This window comes from Malania oleifera, chromosome 10 (assembly GCF_029873635.1).
Source record: "Malania oleifera isolate guangnan ecotype guangnan chromosome 10, ASM2987363v1, whole genome shotgun sequence".
Taxonomy (NCBI): domain Eukaryota; kingdom Viridiplantae; phylum Streptophyta; class Magnoliopsida; order Santalales; family Ximeniaceae; genus Malania; species Malania oleifera.
In genome coordinates, this window is record NC_080426.1 from 76,209,976 (window position 1) to 76,228,853 (window position 18,878).

Consider the following 18,878-nt stretch of genomic DNA (forward strand, 5'->3'; position numbering starts at 1 on the left):
ATTTTCTTGGGCAATAGTCACCTTTGTGACTATTTTAGTCAAATATTGCTGGATGTTCTTGACTTTGCCTGTGATGCACTCAATGCCCTGAATCTTTTCACACACAGCCTGTCCCGAGCGCTGTTAAAGGAGGGGGTTTCTTTAGGTTGCTGACAGCCAGCATAAACCTTGTTAGATCTCTATGATATGAAATCCTTATCGGTTATTTGTTGGGGCATCTCCAACAAGCACGTGTTGCTACACCGCACATGGTGTAGCAACAGTGGGAGAGGGTGGGCTAGGTCGTTGCCTCGAAGCAACACACCATGTGGGCGCATGTTATGGTGTCAAATATGTGAGGCTTCCCACATCATTCAGACGTGGATGGGTAAAGAAGTTCGTTCAAGAGACTGAGGTTTGATTAGCAACTTGGAATATAGGTACACTTGCGGGTAAAAGTATGGAGATAGTGGACACAATGATTAGAAGAAAAATTAATGTAATTTGCTTATGGGTAAAAGTATGGAGATAGTGGACACAATGATTTGCTAGAAAGTAAGTTGGTAGGGGAGAAAGTTAGGGAAATTAAAAAACCAGGATTCAAACTTTAGTACACGAGGGAGAAAATTAGAGAAATTGAAAAATTATGATTCAAACTTTGGTACATTGGAAAAGAATAATATAAGAATGGGGTAGGAATCTTGTAGACAAATTTAAAAGATAGTGCTATAGATGGTTCAGGCATCTAGGCCAAATAGTTCACCAGTGAGGAGGAGTGAGCTAGTTACTGTTAGGGGTAGTAGAAGAGGTAGAAGTAGGCCTAAAATAATTTGGAATGAGATAGTGAGTGAAGATTTAATAGCCAAGGAAATTGCCCATGATCGCCTAAATTGGTGAAAAAGGATTCATGTTATGGACACCACCTACTGGGACTTCAGGCTTGGTTTATTGTTGTTTATTGGTGGATGTTCTTGAGGTGTTCTTGAGGAACCTAGAACAGTTAAGAATGGAGGTGTTTTAGGAGATAACAATTTAGATATTTAATTTCTTTGTGCCTTTTAGATTAAGTGCCAAAGGGGTATCTACCTAATTATAGAAGGCGAAAAAGAACCCCTACAAAGCTTAGTGTGCAGAGTATTTGACAATAACATTGAATATGTACTGATGCTTAACATTATCAGAAAAATTTAAATTATGAAAACAAGGGCACCAACATTCTCAAAACATATTCGTTCTCTTTTATCAAACTCCCCATGGAAGACAGAAAGAGATCAACATCTCCTTCCTAGACAACCTCTTTCAGCTTGCCTACCAGCTAGCAAAAATCTACCTTGCCAACTGTGGCATTATCTACTGAACCCTAAAGAGATTAAGAATGTGAAGAATGCCCAACCTGTAGCAAGCAAATCATCTAAAGACTCCCCATTTCCTTGCATATAACACATCGATTGGTATTTACCTTCTCTGATGATGTTATCCATGATTTATCCACGGTCAGAATCTTAGCATGGAGGCCTGGACCGCTATCAGGAAGAAAGTGATCATAGTGAGACTCTAGGCTTCCATGAAGCTTTCTGTGTGTAGAAGTGCTTTTTGCACTTGGTGTGAGAAAGAAAATGGATTTGATTGAGGAATTACATCATTGGGATTGGGGGTGGGGGTGGGGTTCTTTCAGATAAGTAGACAATTGTGTGAAGAGAAGAATTGCGCATTATGCTGGGAGTATGATGGGGCTAGATTTGTCTATGTTGTTTTCTTGCATTTTAGGTAATTTGACTCCTTAATAGCTAAAATCTCAAAAGAAACAAACCTAGGTCTTCTATTATAAGCCACTGTTTATTTGCTAGTAAGTCAATTTTTTTGATGTATGATCTATGCACTAATTTCTAGTTCAGTTGGTCTCACATATAGAGTGTGATGTTGCTACTGCAAATGGACTGAGCTGAGTTGAGATTTGCATCGCTTAATCTTGGATCAACTTAAAATTTAGATGTGTTTGAGCCCAGATTGAGATTTCTTTAAAGTGTGAATCTTAAACTGAGCTTGAGCTTGGCTTGATGCGAACTTCTCATGCTCATGAATTACTTAATGAGCTTATATGCTTGCTAAGTTTGGAAAATGGAACCTTTGTACAAATAAAATAAAATTAAAGCTAAATGCAAAAAGAATGATCAGAAGTAAAAAGGCCTGCGCTTTGTGGAGGGCAATTTAAATGTGAAATTAATTTAAAAAAATTAAATGCAAATATGCAACATACTAATTTTGAATGAGCATTTCAAATATAAAATTTGGGATAAAAAATTAATTGTACACATTTGATTAAAATATTCTTGAACAAATATAATATATCACTAATATGTATCATCATCAAATGTATTGTAATTAAAAATTACTTGTGTTATGTAGACAATTTTTTCAGTAAATAAAGTAAATTTTCATGTTAAAATCATGTCACAATGGGTTAAAAGGTTGAATTTTGAAAATGATGCCTACGGTAATTTCATGGTCTTGAATTTTTTATTTATTAAGTTATACTTATAATTTTGATATCAATGAGCTGTGCTACAATTTAGCTATTTTTTTTGGTATATGGTCAATATATATTATTTTAAGAACAATATGCATCTCTAAGATTCAACAAATTAAATATGTAATTCAATAATAATATAAAAATTATCTAACAAATTAATTAGATAATTGGAAAATTCATTTAAAAAAATGTTGTTTTAATCAAAGAAGATGCAAAGAAAGTTTCTGTAAATTCTAAATTAAATATATTATTTTATGATAATATAGAATCTATTTTAATAAGCAAGGTTGATAATTTCAACACTTAATATTCAAAAATGTTGTTTTAATAGCTATGAGATATAAGTTATTATAATTTAAAGATTGTATTAGTATTTTAAATCATAACACCTACATCGTATCCTTTAACTTTTATTTTTTTACTCGTTGCTTGACCATATTGTGCATGCCTAGAAATTGGCCAACACAAATTTTCCTTATTGAAAATATGAAAATTTATATTTTAATACTGTAACTAAAATATTTTGTATTAGCCCTAATAAATTATGAAGAAAAAGAATAAATAATAACTAATTAAATAAGATTTCATATTGAAAATTAATCTTACAAGAAATGTAAGGTTAGAGGCATATTAACTTCATATGCATTTATATATTAAATATATATGTTTATATATATATATATATATATATTGTATTATACATTGGCTAATAAAAATTTTTGGTGGGAAAATAGTTTTTTTTTTTTAAAAAAAGAAGGTAAACATACTAACAGTGACAGAGAGAGAGTGCAAAAAAAACATAAAAGAAGGAAAAACCAAAGTTAATGGCTGTCCACTGCAGGTTCACAAGGGCAAAAAATATAAAACAAAATCATGTGTCAGATTCCGGGGAGGGAAGAGAGCAGGAAATTGGAAAATACCCAATATGTCCCTGAAACGTGTAAAGCAAGGATCACCTCCCTGGTTCAGAAATTATATATAGTAGATAATAACAAGTTCATGAAAAAAAAGTGGGACATAATATAAACATAAAATTCCCATATGTTAATCAGAAAAAAAATTGAAAGAGTTTTTTACCGTTACCAGTTCATCTATTACAGGCAATATGGGACTTGGCTTGTTTAATAAGCAACCTTTCAGAACAGCCTTGAGTTCTAGTTCTTTTTTGTTTTTTTGGTTAAGGGAATTGTATGAAGAACCAAAATAATGTACAATGGAACTATGGAAGAGGAGAATATGTCCTCAAGATACAAAAAACTATGACCAGAAAAATCACAAAAGAGCTGCCCTTCAACCACTTTGAATATTGGACAGCCATAGACCCCAAAAGACCCTGAAAGAATGGGCCCATAACGAAACCAAAAACACCACTCCGTGCCATGCTTCACAAGCAAGAAGTCTCCTACATTTCGAGGCACCACCCAAGCTTCACCCATATAAGTGAAGAGAGAATCCCAAGGTGTGATGCCATCGTACAGTGCAGAAAGGGGTGAGCATTTGTTTCATTGGTCCAAACATTAAGCACATGTCAGGGCTGAGAGCACGGCCTTCTAATCTGAAGCATATCATGCATATTAATCCTATTCAGGTATATAATCCAGCTGTGAGAGTCTAGTTCATTAACCTTGACAAGCAAGTATGAGTGAGCCCAATTCAAAATTTTGGGCTGAGCTTCCAGCTGCTTGTGCCTTGTAGGTTAGTTTGTAAGCCGACACAAATAATTGATGACTTTGCAGTTGTGAGGAGGTACCTTGATTCTACTGTTCTGAAAACTGATCATCCATTTTTCATTATAGATGATATGTGGATTTATTTGGGGTTGTCTATATGATGATGCTCAAGTCAAGAAACTAGGAAAAGAAATTACGAGTTAGATATGTTAAAATGACTCAATGATTTGTGGCACACTGCACTATGCTTGAAATACAACTTAACATTGTCTACTGACTTGACAAGCAACTTAGTACTGACTACCGTTTTGAAATATAATTTATACCGACTACTGAATACAACTTAATATTGACTACTGACTTGAAATACCTCTTGAAGTTATAAGAAGATTTCTGTTTGAGTCACTGCTTGCTTTTTAACAGTGTGTTTGAAGCTACGTAGTCAATGAGATTATGAAGGTGAGTATTGCAATAAATAAGCTTTGGGGGGGGGGGGGGGGGGGTTGTTGCTGGGGATGTTGGTTATCACTTATAAGTGCTTCCCAAAATTCACTTAAAAAGTTATCAAAAAAGGGGTTCTAGAAGAGCACTTTTTGCAATAAGTACTTGTTATAATACAAGCCAAACAACACTTTTTTTTTTTTTTAAAATTTTTGGGTAAAAGTGCTTATTTTAAGTGATAAGTTATATAAGAACCCTTTTTTAAGTGCTCCCAAATGGAGGCTAAGTTATGTTTAGTTGGAGCATCTAATGCAAGTATGTGCACTGTGCCTGCATGCATTTAGCACTGAAGTGAGCATTCAGCATATTAATTGCTAAGATCTTGGAGTTAAAGTGCTCATGGTTCACTGAGTATCTCTAAATTCATTTTGCAAATATTTACTATTTTGATTCACATGGACACTTATAGAAACCATAAGTGTCTACATTTGACACATGTTGGATATGGACAGCTGCCCATCACTCCTCGACATGTGTCGGAAATTAACTTATTAATTTTTGTTTTTGGACATGGCTGAGACACTTCACGACACTTCTTGAAATGGCAAGGACACATTTAGGACATTTATTGCACCCAATGCATCATTTTGTTGCCCCACTCTAATTCTTTTAACAAAATGCAAACAAAAAAAAAAAGAAGGAAAAAAAGTAGAAAAAAAATGAGCGTGGGTTGAGAGACTGAAAATCAAGAGGTTTTTTGACATGGGAGTGGTTGGACCAATGCTACCTAGAACGTGGAACATTCTGGTTTGTGGAACAGGAATGGGATTGTGGTATGGTACATACTCTAAAATGAGGAATGTTAGGGGTATACCTGAGTAGATATATTGATGAAAGATTTGCAATGGCAATTGTATATTTTGGAGGGAACGCCATGGTGTTTCTAAATGCAGGAGAGATTTTCTATTGTGGAGTAAATTAATAAGGATATTAATAAGCTTAATATGTCATGATTCCTCACTTTTAACTAATAAAAAGTTATGTTATGTGAACAACATTGAATTAAAACTCTAGAATTTTCCTCCTCTGTTCCAGAGCTATCACCAATTTGTCACTCTGTTAAAATCTTTTTTCTGTTTTTTTGTTTTTTTTTGTTTTTAAAATTTCTTGATGCATCAGCCATGCCCTTGAGTTGTTATTTATTTATTTATTGTTGGAACAAAACTCTAATATGAATGTAGTTGATGATTCTATAAGTGTAGTTAGTAGAATGTGTAAATGATAATTTTGCATAATGGTGCTTATATTTCATTTAAAATCAAAATTACCGAAATATTTGTCATCATTAATTAGTTAATGTATCCCTGCTGTGTCATATCCTCATTTTTTCGAAATTCCCATATCATCATTTCTGTATCATGTCATATCCATGTCTCATGTCAGTAGCAGTGCTTCCCAAAATTCACTCATCATTTTTAGTTTGCATCCTTGCAAAAGTGTGTCATTAAAACGTCTATAATGATTTAATTGTTTGAATTATGTTCTATGGTCCCTGAAAGAGAGGGCATGTTCAGAATGAAAATTTAAAAATAGGATGAAGATATTTTATCTAAAAAGGAAACAGATGAGTACATGCTACGAGCATCTCTTGCACGCATGCACGCACGCACACACACTCACTCATTATTCACAATGAATGAACAATTCTCTCAAAACATTTGAATCTCAATCCCATACTGCTTCCATGGGCATCTTTCTTGGAAATCCCATTCTCCTGGGCATTTTATTTCTAGGACTAAATTGTCCTTTTTGTTTTGGTAGTTGGACATTAATGCTCCTATAATATAGTATTATTTCTTTCTTTTGATTCTTATTTGTAGTAAGTTTTGATGCTGAATATATGGTCATTCATATATTGTTCCATACATTTGTCAAGGATATGTTGAAATGTTGCTAGAATTTTATGTTAAACCAAACATCGACATGGGCGTCTTTTGGTACATTCCTGTCTTACATTGTGAGCCAAATTCTCAAGAATAGAATTTCTAGGAATATCATTGTAGGGAATGTCTTTTACCCCACAAAGTAAAAAACACTTTTAGGTGTATCTAGAATTGGCATGTTTGTCTTCTGTTTGTGCTGGAGTTCTGTGACTTGTGATATAATCACAACACGTACATGTTTTTTTTCTATAAAGGTTCATGGTGTTAATTATCATTTTATCATTTACTTTATATGTTGTTGTAAGATATGCATACAATCAAACATCTTTTCCATGAAACTTATGTCCTATAAACAACAATTGTAAAGTGTTTTATTGCCTGAAATTTTCTTCAACTTTGAAATATCTCCTAATTTAAACTGAGTGCACAATATCTCATTGTTATATTAACTGTAAAGTATTTTTCATTTGTTTACAGTTAATAACGTTTGCCACTAGCATACTTTAATTGGAGATGCATGCATAGAAATATCCCATCCATGCAGATCAATAAAAGCATAGCTTCTTTAGTGTGTGTTGTAAGATATTGCTCATTAGTGACAATAAAAATTTCAGGAGGTTCCTAGGGAATAGTTGCCTGCATCATCACCTTAGGTGTTCTCTCTTGGGAGCTGTAGGTAATTGGTCTGTAACTCATAATTTTCCAATGTTATAAAACCCGGATTGCAAGTGAACTGGACAGCTATCCGGTTCCCAGTTTGACTGGTTCAACTGTCCAATTATTTAAAAATTTTGCCCTGCTTCTGGGCTTTGGTCTTCTGGTTATTAACCACCAGGCATTGAAGTACCAGTCTTTCACTACCTTTACTTTCACAGTCAACTTTCACAACCAGTTTCTTCCATCTTGCAGCTAAGGAGCACCATGGATTTAATGTGATAACAAGAGAAGAAGTGGAGGAAGAGATGTTGGTGGATGAGGAGGGGAGGAAATCAAGAGTCCCATTTGCAACTATTTTAAAACCTAGTACACGGAACTAGAGTCTTGGAGAACAACAGTTGATGGTATTATTTTCAAAAACCTGAGCCTCTCCACAGCCGAGTGGCTTGAGAGACCTTTTGAGGAAGAGGAAATCATTCGAGTCCTTAAGAGTTGCAATGAGGATAAATCACCCGGTTTGGATGGCTTTAATATGGCTTTCGTCAAAAGGTGCTGGGATTTTCTCAAGCCAGACATCATTGGGGTTTTTGAAGATTTTCATAGAACCGTTAATTTTGTGTCTAGTATCAACTCAACCTTTATCTCCTTGGTTCCTAAGAAACCAGGGGCTTGCCATATCAAAGATATGGTCCATTAGCTTGGCTGGCAGCTTATACAAAATCCTGACAACTAGGCTCTAACTTGCAATCTTGGTATTTGTTGGTATGCACCAGCATGCCTTCATTGCGAGTAGGCAAATCATGGATGCTGTTTTGATAGCCAATGAAGTTGTTGATGCCTACATTAAGGATGGGAAAAGAGGAGCAATATGCAAGCTGGGCGTTGACTGGAGTTTTCTGCTGTACATTCTTAGAAGGATGGGTTTTGGGAATCTTGGATCTGACAATGTATATCAACACCATGTTTTTCAGTTGTGGTTAATGGCTGTCCTATGGATTTCTTCATATCATCTCGTGGTCTAAGGCCATTTCCCTGCTTCTATTTATCATGGTCATGGAAGTGCTGGGTCTCATGATAACTAGTGCAAATGAAGGTGGCCTTCTAAAAGGTCTGAGCATTGGAAAGAACAATGATTCTATGGAAATCTCATTCATCCTTTTTGCAGATGACAAATTATTAGTCTTTAGATGAATCCTCCTTGGTTTTGAGGCGATTCCAAGCTTGAAAGTGAATCAGTGCAAAAGTGAAATCATTCCATTGGGGATTGGCAATCTTGATCCTAAAATGAAGGTATCCTTGGCCGTAAACATGGTGCCTTCCCTATCACCTATCCCAATCTCCCTTTGGGAGCAAAGTTTAAGGACAAGGGTATATTGGATCCCATTGTTGGCAGGTTTGAAAAGAAACTCATTGGTTGGAGAAAAGGAACTTTTTGGCAAAAGGTGGCCAACTCTCTCTCATTTGAAGTTCTTTGTCCAAATTTCCGGTTTACTTCATCCCTATTTTCCTATCCCTAGTACAGTGGCCAATAGTACAGCAAACTCAAATCAGCACACCCTTAGAAGGGACTTCCAATCCCACTGAACATCTGTCAAACACACTTCCTTAAAATTTTTATTGCTCACACACCACAAAGAAGCCATAAAAAAGCACTCCCTCCCACACTAACCAATATGGAATCTTCTACCCTGAAAAAATATGTAGATTGCGTTCCTTCCACGAGCCCTATAGCACTGCAATAAAACACAATTCCATAAAGCAACACCTTCCTCCCAAACCCCACAAAAGATATTGCCAAGGATTGCTCCATTATTGTTGGACAAACCTATCTTTATCCAAAATAATTAAACAACTTATCCCAAACCTTCCATGCAAAATCACAATGCAAGAAAAGATGAGAAACAAATTCTGAACAATCAAAATAAAGAATACATATATCAGTGGGTAGAGCCTTTAAAGGTCTCCTCATCTGCAGCAAGTCATTAGTATTTATTCTATTAAGCACAACCAACCAAAGAAATGATTTGATATATGGGGCATTTTGGCCTTCTAGATTGCTTTGTAGAGTGGAAAGAATTGATTGGAACAAACCGAAAAAATCAAAGAAAAATTTACACGAAACAACACCTAAGGAATCCCTTATTATCTTTAATAAGGCCCTTTCGGCGAAATGACTTTGGAGATTCATGACTGAGAAAAATCACCTTTGGATGGATGTCATTGTTGTCAAGTATGGTTTCTATCATTATGGTTGGACCTCCAAAGTTTCAAAGGAACCTTATGATACAGGTGTTTGGAGATATATTAGAAGGGGATGGGAGAATTTCTTCTCTTTCATCTATTTCCATGTGGGGAATAGACTTGATGTTTTATCCTGACATGATATTTGTGTGGTAATTAACAACTCAGGTTCTCATGGACCATTGGATTGTTATGATCTCTAGTTGGCATTCTGAGCTAGTTGAAGGGGACCCCTCTGTAATCCTTGATTTTCTAAGGGGTGTTTCTTCCTCGTTGTTTCTTTGTACTTGGGTAGCATCCCCTTGATGCCTCATTTTATATAATTTCTCTTCACTGATCTAAAAAATATCAAATCCTATTATAATATTATTTATATAATATAATAATATGTTCATATTTTAGTCTTATCTTGGGTGGTGTGCAAGGCTGCAAACCACCCCTCCACTTAATTTGCTTCCCCCTTCACATTATTCATCTCCATGACATCCGTGTTGTAGCAAGAATGTCCTTCCCCCTCCCCTTCACTGTTTATCAAAGCATCTCCGTTTCTCCTTCTCTCCCCCTTCCCTGATATAGTGAAAACTTTAGCCACAAATGTCTCATCCCACCACAAGTTGCAGCAAAAATGTCACATAGAGGAAGATGTCTCCTTGAAGCCTTGAAGTTTAGAATCTCTTTGGGCCAAGAAGAATGATCTTTGCTACTTCTCTCTCTCTCTCTCCAAGATGGATTAGTAAAATTTTTCAGCTAAGCTGTCTTGATTTGGTAAAAAGTCACCAAACACCTAACTCAGTCTTTATCTAGCTCAGCCAGGTTGTCCAGTTTGTGCAGTTTTTTCCAGGTTTGACTGCTATAGAAAATTGATAGAGAACCAGATCGAATAGGACTTTGGTTCCCAGTTTAACCGGTTTAACCGCCGGTCCAGTCTAGTTTTCAAAACACTATAATTTTCTATACTATTTTTGGTGTGGAGCATGTGTGTGTGTGTGTGTGTGCATGCTTGTATCTTGGTATGCAATAGCTTGATCTTGCTGGTATGTAGCAAGCCGTCGTGACCTAACTTGTGGCTAATGTTGTTGGTCTTAATGAATGAATTAGTTCAGTGTATATATGAAAAGCTAACGTGATTTAAGTAGTAATTTTTATTTTATATGATAGCAGCTTCACCAGAGGGCGGGCTTTGACTCAATTGTAAGAGTGTGCTCAAAGCAGGAGGTCCGGTTCAAGTCATGGAAACAGCCTCTCCAATTGTGGAGGTAAGGTTGTGTGCATCATGCCCTTCCCAAACTCTAGTATGGCATGGGAGCACTGTGCACTGGGTATTGCATAGCAGCTTCACAATTCTTAAAGTGATTGTTGGATCACTAAGCTGTTGTTTCGTACCACTTATAAATAAGCACTTATTATCAGTTTTTACTTTTAATAAATATTTGTTTTTAAGTAATCTTTGGTCACTTATTGGAAAAGGGATTAAAAATGTTTTACCAAAAACATTTTGCACAAGAATTTTCAAATTTCAAATAGTGGTTTGGAGATGTTTATCCCCTCTTATAGGAGGTTGAGCTGCATATATATACGAACCTTATATGAAAATAAATTGCTATATTTTTTTAAGTCCCACTAGGTGGGGTCTGCTACATGAATCCTTTTTCACCAATTCACTTGATCAAGAGCGTTTTTCTTTATTAGATTAAGGGCTATTAAATCCTTCCTCCCTACCTGATTGCAAGTTATTTTAGGCCTACCCCTACCCTTTTCATGCTAGAAATAATAACGAACTCCTCCTTGCAGGTGCTCTACTAGGGCTACGTTTTAAATAGCCAAATCATCTAAAGCCGCCCCTCCCTTATCTTATCTTCGACCAGTGTCATGCTTAAAGTATTGTGTATATGCTTGTTTCTTATTTTATAATTTATTGTTATATCACCCATCCACCTTAAAATTCATATTTTAGCAACTTTTACTTTTTGTACCTATTGTTTCTTAGTTGCCCAACATTCTGAACTATAAAGCATAACTGGTTTTATAGCTCTCATATTTTATTATTATTATTATTTTAAATTTTGATGGTATTCTATGATCACACAAAACACTTGATGCACTCCTCCATTTCACCCAACCAATTTTAATTCTATATACATCTTTTTTAATTTTCCCTTCCGCTTGCATAATAGATTCTAGATATTTAAATCTATTAGTACTATTCATTTCTTGATTATCAAGTTTAATCTTCTCTCCACTACTACTCCTTACATTATTGAAATTACATTTTATATATTTTCTCTTATTCCTACTTATTCTAAAATCTTTGGATTCTAATGCGATTTTCCAAAGTTTTAACTTACATTTCACTCCGCTCCTACTATCATCAATCAACACAACATCATCTACAAACAACATGCACCAAGGGATCTCATTTTGAATATTCCTAGTAAATTCATCAATCACTAAAGTTAAAGATAAGGACTCAAGTAGAACCTTGATGCACTATTGTGATTGGAAAATATCTAGATTTCCCTCTTATTGTCCCAACGCTAGTCACTACTCTATCATACGTATCCTTAATGGTCTCAGTATATCTATTGCATATCCTCTTCTTTTCTAAGACCCACCAAAGAACTTTCTAGGTACTCTATCATATGCTTTTTCTAGGTCAATAAAAATCATATGCAAGTTCCTTTTCTTTTCCTTAAATTTTTCCGTTAAAACTTCTTAAAAGATAATAGCTTCTGTTGTTGATCTTCTAGACATAAAACCAAGTTGATTTTTTTTGAAATCCTCGTTTCTAGTCTTAATCTATATTCAATTACCCTTTCCCATAATTTCGTCGTATGACTCATAATCTTAATTCCACGATAATTATTACAATTTTGAATATCACCTTTGTTTTTGTATAAATTTATTAACGTACTTTTCCTCCATTCCTTTGGAATTTCCTTGGTTTTTATAAGGATGTTGAATAGATTAGCTACCCAAATATTTTTTTATCTCCTAAACATTTGCAAACTTCATTTGGTATTTTATATGGTCCTATAGATTTCTAATTTTCATCTTTTTTAACGTCATCTTAACTTCAAAAACGCTAATTTTGCAAATAAATCTCTTATTTTTAGTCTTTTCCTCATTTGTCACTTCCAAGTCCAATCTTTCATTTTGGTTTTCATTGAACAACTTATCAATGTATCTTCGCCACTTCTTTTTTATATCTTCTCTAGTTATGACATTATCATCCTCGTCCTTCATACATTTTGTATCACTTAAATCTTCGCATTTTCTTTCTCTAGTTCTATCAAGTTTATAAATGTTTTTTCCTCCTTTTGTATCTAGTTTAGTATATAAAGTATCATAAGCTATATGTTTAGCTTCACTAATAGCCTTTTGTGCATTTTTCCTTAACTCTTTATATTTTTTCAAGATTTTTTTTTCTATATTTATACATTTTTGCCATATTTTACACCAATTTATTTTTTGTCTTAATGATTTTTTTTTTAAAATTGTTGATCCCACTGCCAACTTTCTTTACTACCCGAGTATCTATCTTTGGATTCACCTAAAATCCCTTTTGCAATCTTTACGATAGAGTTAACCATTTTATTCCAAAGAATATTTGCATCTACCTTATCCCCTACTGTCCAATCATACCCTTTGATCATTTTATCTTTGAATTTTACTACATTATCTCCCTTCAAGCTCCACCACCTTGTCCTATTATGTTGATTTATGTTACTCTTTCTCTTCCATTTTTTAGTTTGTATATCTAATACAAGGACTCTACGTTTTGTAGTCAAACTTTTACCTAGGATAACTTTACAATCCTTGCAAGATAGATGATCCCTCTTCCTAGTTAAGAAGAAATCTATTTGATTTTACTAAGCCCATTTTTGAAAGTTGTTAAGTGTTCTTCTCTTTTTATAAAGCAAGTATTCAATATAACCAAATTGTAAGACATGACAAAATCTAAGATTGTATCATTAGCCTCATTTTTATCTCCGTATCCATACCCTCCATGTATCCTCTCATAGCCTATATTATCATTTCCAATGTGTCCATTTAAATCAGCTCCTATGAATGCCTTTGTAGACGTTAGTATCCCTTTTAAAGTACTATCTATATCTTCCCAAAATTGTATTTTAGTATTTTCTGCTAAGCTTATTTGGGGAGCATACACACTAATGACATTTACTATCTCCAGGCCTAGAGCTGTCTTGATTTTAATGATCCTATCCCCTATTCTTTTAACATTTACTACATTATTTTTTATGCATTTGTTTATAATAATCCCTACCCCATTTTTATGTTTCTCTTTTCTAGTGTACCGAAGTTTAAATCCTGATCTTTCAATTTCTCTAGTTTTCCCCCTAGCCATTTCGTCTCTTGATGGCAGATTAGATTAATTATCTTTACATTATTTCCACAATTTCCATACTTTTGCTTGTTAGTATCCTTATATTCTAAGTTGCTAATCTAATCCTAATTTCTTCAGTCAATTTACTGAAATCATCTTTTACGGCATCGATCCCCTTTGACTGTACAAGAATATGTGGAGCTCAGCATGTCTAGAAGCACAGGAGAACGTTCTTTTGCTGACATTATTACCAGTATTCGATATTGGGTCATTCATAGCATTACTATACCCTCTCTATTCATTGCGGGTTGGTTATTCTTTAGCATGGGTGACAAAGTAAACATTTGATTTTTTTTTTTTTTAATTCATAAATGCAAACTTATTACATAGAACACATTTCTGAATCACACTCACCTTACAACCTGTAGAAACAACGCAATCCATTTAAAAAATCGGAAGCATACAATTTTGGGTGTGAATCCAAGCTAGGTTAAAATAAGTAAAAAACCTTGCAATATTACTTTTTGAAAAAAATTGTACTCTAATATTTGCAAATGGAAAACACAAAAGTACATATATTAAACCTACAAATCATAAACACAAAATTTACTAACCAATTATTGGAATAATAATAAGAAAAGAAATTACAAGAGAGTAGAAGATCTCACCAGTGGCTGAAACTAAAAGGTAATGAAAACTGACTGAAAATACTGTAGTTAAGCCCCCTTCAGCCAGAACTTTGATGCTGCTAATGAAAAATCAATCGAAGAATATTGAATCAACAAGGGATTGCAAGAATTCTTCAATCTAAATTCAAAATTCAAATTCAAGATTGGGAAGGAGTTGAAATTTAAAATATTATATTCATAAATGATATAATAATATAGTTTATCATGTAATATAGTAGTATCATACACTATTATGAAATTTAAAATAATTGAAATTATAATATTAAAAATAGGAAGCAATATTATGATTACATTTTTATAATTGTATAATATTAAATTACATTAGAACTGTTTTCTTACAAGATGTTATTAGATTATATTATAACCGTTTTATCATAATATGTTCTATGCTATTATATTTATACATTAGAATAACATTATACTATTGTACATTATTATATTATATATGTTTAGAATATTATAATAACACACTATTATGACTATACTTATGCTTAGATGATAATATATTATATTACAGCATATATAATATGTGTTTTATTAATTTATTACTACTATTACAATTATGAAACTGTTGTGAGAATATTATTGGTTCAATCAATATTTATTTTCTGACATTACCTAACTCTTTTCTGATTCACTAATCAATAAGTGGTACCAAACAAATCTAAGGAACCAAGGGTTGTACTCAGGAAGTAGAAGACTTAGGAGCATGTGTTATATTTGTAGTTGTTACACATTTGACCATTTTATTGTAGTGGCTAGCAATAAGAAAGCTTTCAAGGCTTTGTGTCAATAGTCATGTGGGAATTAGAGGACTTACAAAGAAGGGGTAGAACGAGTTATTGATGAGAAATCTATTGAGGTTTTCTTTTGAAAATGAAAGGTATATACAGTCATTAAAAGCGTTCTTGAGGCGCACTTAACTGCAAGGTGTACGTACTTAGGTGCATTAGGCGAATTACACGAGGGGCATGCTAGACAGCCAAATGTGTGCCTCTGACCACATGCCAAATGGAAAAAGGCATGCCTCCATTTTCCTCTTCCCAGCATAATCAATTGCTCATATTGTATTTCGAGTATAGTTAGGGGCACATTTACATGCAAAATCATGAAAATAAATGTTATTTTTATTCTTTCCATTTACTTAAGATTTTAAATGTATGTAAATAAGAAATTTCCCCCATTTGAATTCAACAAAAAGTTCATTCACAAAAAGGGGGGAAAGAAAACTCATTGCACATTATTTTTATTGCTTGCTGGTTATGGAGAAGGTTTTATGGACATCATTTTTCAATATAATTTCATGTGTGTTTCATTTGATATTCCAAATATTTTTTGCATGTGTAATATTTTGTTAAAAAGTTGATATAATATAAAAGATATATATAATACTAAAAACTGAACTTCTGTTTTTTCTTAGCAAATACTTAGATTATATGCATCTTCTCCATGTTTTATGCTAGTTCAAGGACTGGTATTTAGTTGTGTAATTTCACATTTGTATTTGTTGAGTGCCTATGATTGTTATGATTTGGAGTATTCCTGCACACTACAATATAGTGATCAGTCATTAAATCTTTATTTAACTTGCCTTTTGAGGTAACTCTTTACATTAGGTTAAATAATATCTCATCTTTAATTTGTACTCGTTGCATACCTTTACCTCTTGATCTGAAGATTTCTAATCCTTTATGGAGTCTCTTTCTTGGATCAGATTAATGAAGTAGAAACATGTGTGTTTTGAGTGGGGGGGGACAGTTTCTGGGGGAGATTGCTGTATTCATAAGATTGTGTACTTTCTTCGTTTGTGTATCATCTCTGTTATTGTTGTGCCTATCTATCTGGAAGTGGATGGGAGAAATTCAGTAGTTTTGTAATGGTCTGATGTGTTCTTCCAAGATGATACTCATATTTAATCCTTCCCATGTTTTTTGAGAAAATTAAGAGGGAAAGCATGGTTAAGTTGGCCATTTGTCTATTAACCTCAATATATAAAAAAAGGAAGAGAATACAAGCAAAAGAGGGCAAGGGGTCCTTTAAAAAGAAAACACAAAATACAAAACACAAAAACAAAAACAACCCCAAAGCATAATTGCCCACCAACCCAAAGATCTAACAAACACTACCAATGAAAGCCCCTTTTCAGACCCTTTCCATCATGGTTAATAGAGCATTGCAAACCTGTCAATTCTGTTTGACCCTTCTTAGCCTTTCTTTTACCGCCATTCTAAGTGAACTTCCTGTCCTCTGAATTAGCTAACAACAAACCATGAAACCTATATTTTCCACCAGAAAAAGGATATATGCTGCCCACTCATACAAACCCCTTTCACCGGAGAGCATGTGTTGACTCAGATTCTCCTCCACCAGCTTGGCACTTCCTAAGTATGGCACTTCCTAAGATGAGGAGCATGATGTATCTATCCATCAGTGCATGGGCTAGCATAAAAAGATCTGAACACTGCTCATGTTTTTATGGAGAGTGACTGCATGTATCCCTTCTGTGAGAGAGCATCCTCTCCGTTTTTCATTTGAATATTATTTGTGTTTTTCTTCTTCTATCACTCCAACCAAAAAAAAGGCTCTTTCAGCTTTTATCCTGATAAAACAAAAGTGAAAAACAAGATGAGTTAAGCATGGTATTTTGCCTACCCATATTTCTACCTTTTTTTTGGAAAGGGAGTGGGGGTGGAAAGGTTATGGAGGATATTGCAGCTGAACAATTGTTGGACAAGATGGCATAGTTGGATGATCCTTGAGGGAAAACCGTCCATTTGGATTGTGTTAAAACCAAGGGAGAAAGGGTTGGTGTGAGTTAGCTAATTTAAAGTCTTTTATCAACTATGATGGCAAGGGTTTAAGAAGGGGCTTTATTTGTATGTGTTAATTTCTTGATTTGCCTTCTCTTTATTTAAAAAAAAAAATATTTTCCCTTCATTTTTTGTGAGGACTTATGGCTCTCCTTTAGTTTGTAATTCTTTTTTCTTCTCAAAATATATTCCTTTTTCGTATAAGAAAAAATTGCATGATAAATTTATGGTCAAATATATCAAAGTGCAATGAAAAATTGACACATGCCAATATAATTATGCTCTATGTATGATCAGGTTGCTCATAAATTCCACCTCTTATATTCAGTTGGTTAAAATGTTTGAATGCATTATGTTGACCAGTTTTTTTGTAATTTTTAAAAGCATATTTATATGCAAGGTTTTAAATTTCAATTTTGACAAATTTTGAGGCTCCAAAAAACAGAATTTTTTATGAAAATTCCAACATCAATGTCAACTTCAATTTCAATTATGGAATTAGTTGTAAGGCATAGAATTTTTTTAATGAAGCTTTAGAAATTGTTAATAGACATTATAATGCAAGATTTAGAACTAAAATGTTGAGTATAAATACATCAAGGACATGGTGTATAAGGTGCAATATTTGTAATACAATAATTATATTAAGCACAGTCAATATTAAATACATTAAATTAATATAAATGAAACTAAATCGGCAATCTATTAGTATTATGGAAATCTAACTATTTTAGAGAGAAAAGGTCAAATAAAATGTTGTGGTTGATATGTAAGTTCAATTTTGCATAAAATTTCTCAAGACTTCACATTCTTCTTCCTTCTTGTAATTATCTTTATTTTCAATAAAATAGAAGATTTATTGAAAGAGAAATTTCAATTTTAGGTTTGAGTCTCAAATTTCAATTTCAAGAAAATTTGTTGCATGGTCAAATATTCAACAAAATTTTCTAAAATTTTGAGATTTCCATAAATTTTGGATGACTCATGGGAACTTTGATGTAAATTTGTAAGATGGAAATTAACAGCCATTTTGATTTTGAGGGTGGTGAAAAGCAAAGTAGTCAACAATTTCACGGAATTTTGGGGCCATGTTGAAGAGAGAGATTGAATTTTTCTTTGGTTGTGTAATTTAGAATTGGAATACATATATTTCAATTTTGTAAATGGGAATTGCATGATACATCCTCTTAAGAGCTTTGTGCCTAATCATTTTTGACAGAAATTGGATCCAATATGTAATTGTAAATATGTATATGAATGCTTGTGGAATGGGTACAGCATTGTAACTGTGATGTTAAATTTTGATGGTCAGTGGTTACTTGTTGAAGTTTCTTTTGAATTAGTGATGTGCCCTTTAGGTATGGTGCTGCAAGACATCCTTCACAGTAATTGTATTTTACATTGAAAATTGCATGGTGTAAATACCACTAATTTAAAAAAAATAAAATGAAATTTATTGAACAGAGAATCCTTAATATCAAATTGTCAATTAAAGCATTTATTGTAAATGTTGCAAAAAATAAAGAATCATATATCATTATCACTCTCATCATCATCTTCCTTCCCCTTCTGT

The 18,878-nt window shown here is 33.5% G+C and overlaps 1 protein-coding gene across 10 annotated transcripts in view; it reads left to right on the forward strand.

The window, feature by feature from the left end:
• The window catches only part of LOC131165792 (VIN3-like protein 2), a 35,917-nt gene that overhangs the window by 13,636 nt on the left and 3,403 nt on the right, over positions 1-18,878 (forward strand). For 6 of the 10 annotated variants that reach the window (XM_058123856.1, XM_058123858.1, XM_058123859.1 and 3 more), the window contains one exon: positions 10,623-10,717. The exons of the other annotated variants lie outside the window; for them this stretch is intronic. In XM_058123856.1, the coding sequence (XP_057979839.1) occupies positions 10,623-10,717 (95 nt within the window). The remainder of the gene's footprint in view (positions 1-10,622; positions 10,718-18,878) is intronic. 10 annotated transcript variants of the gene reach the window in all.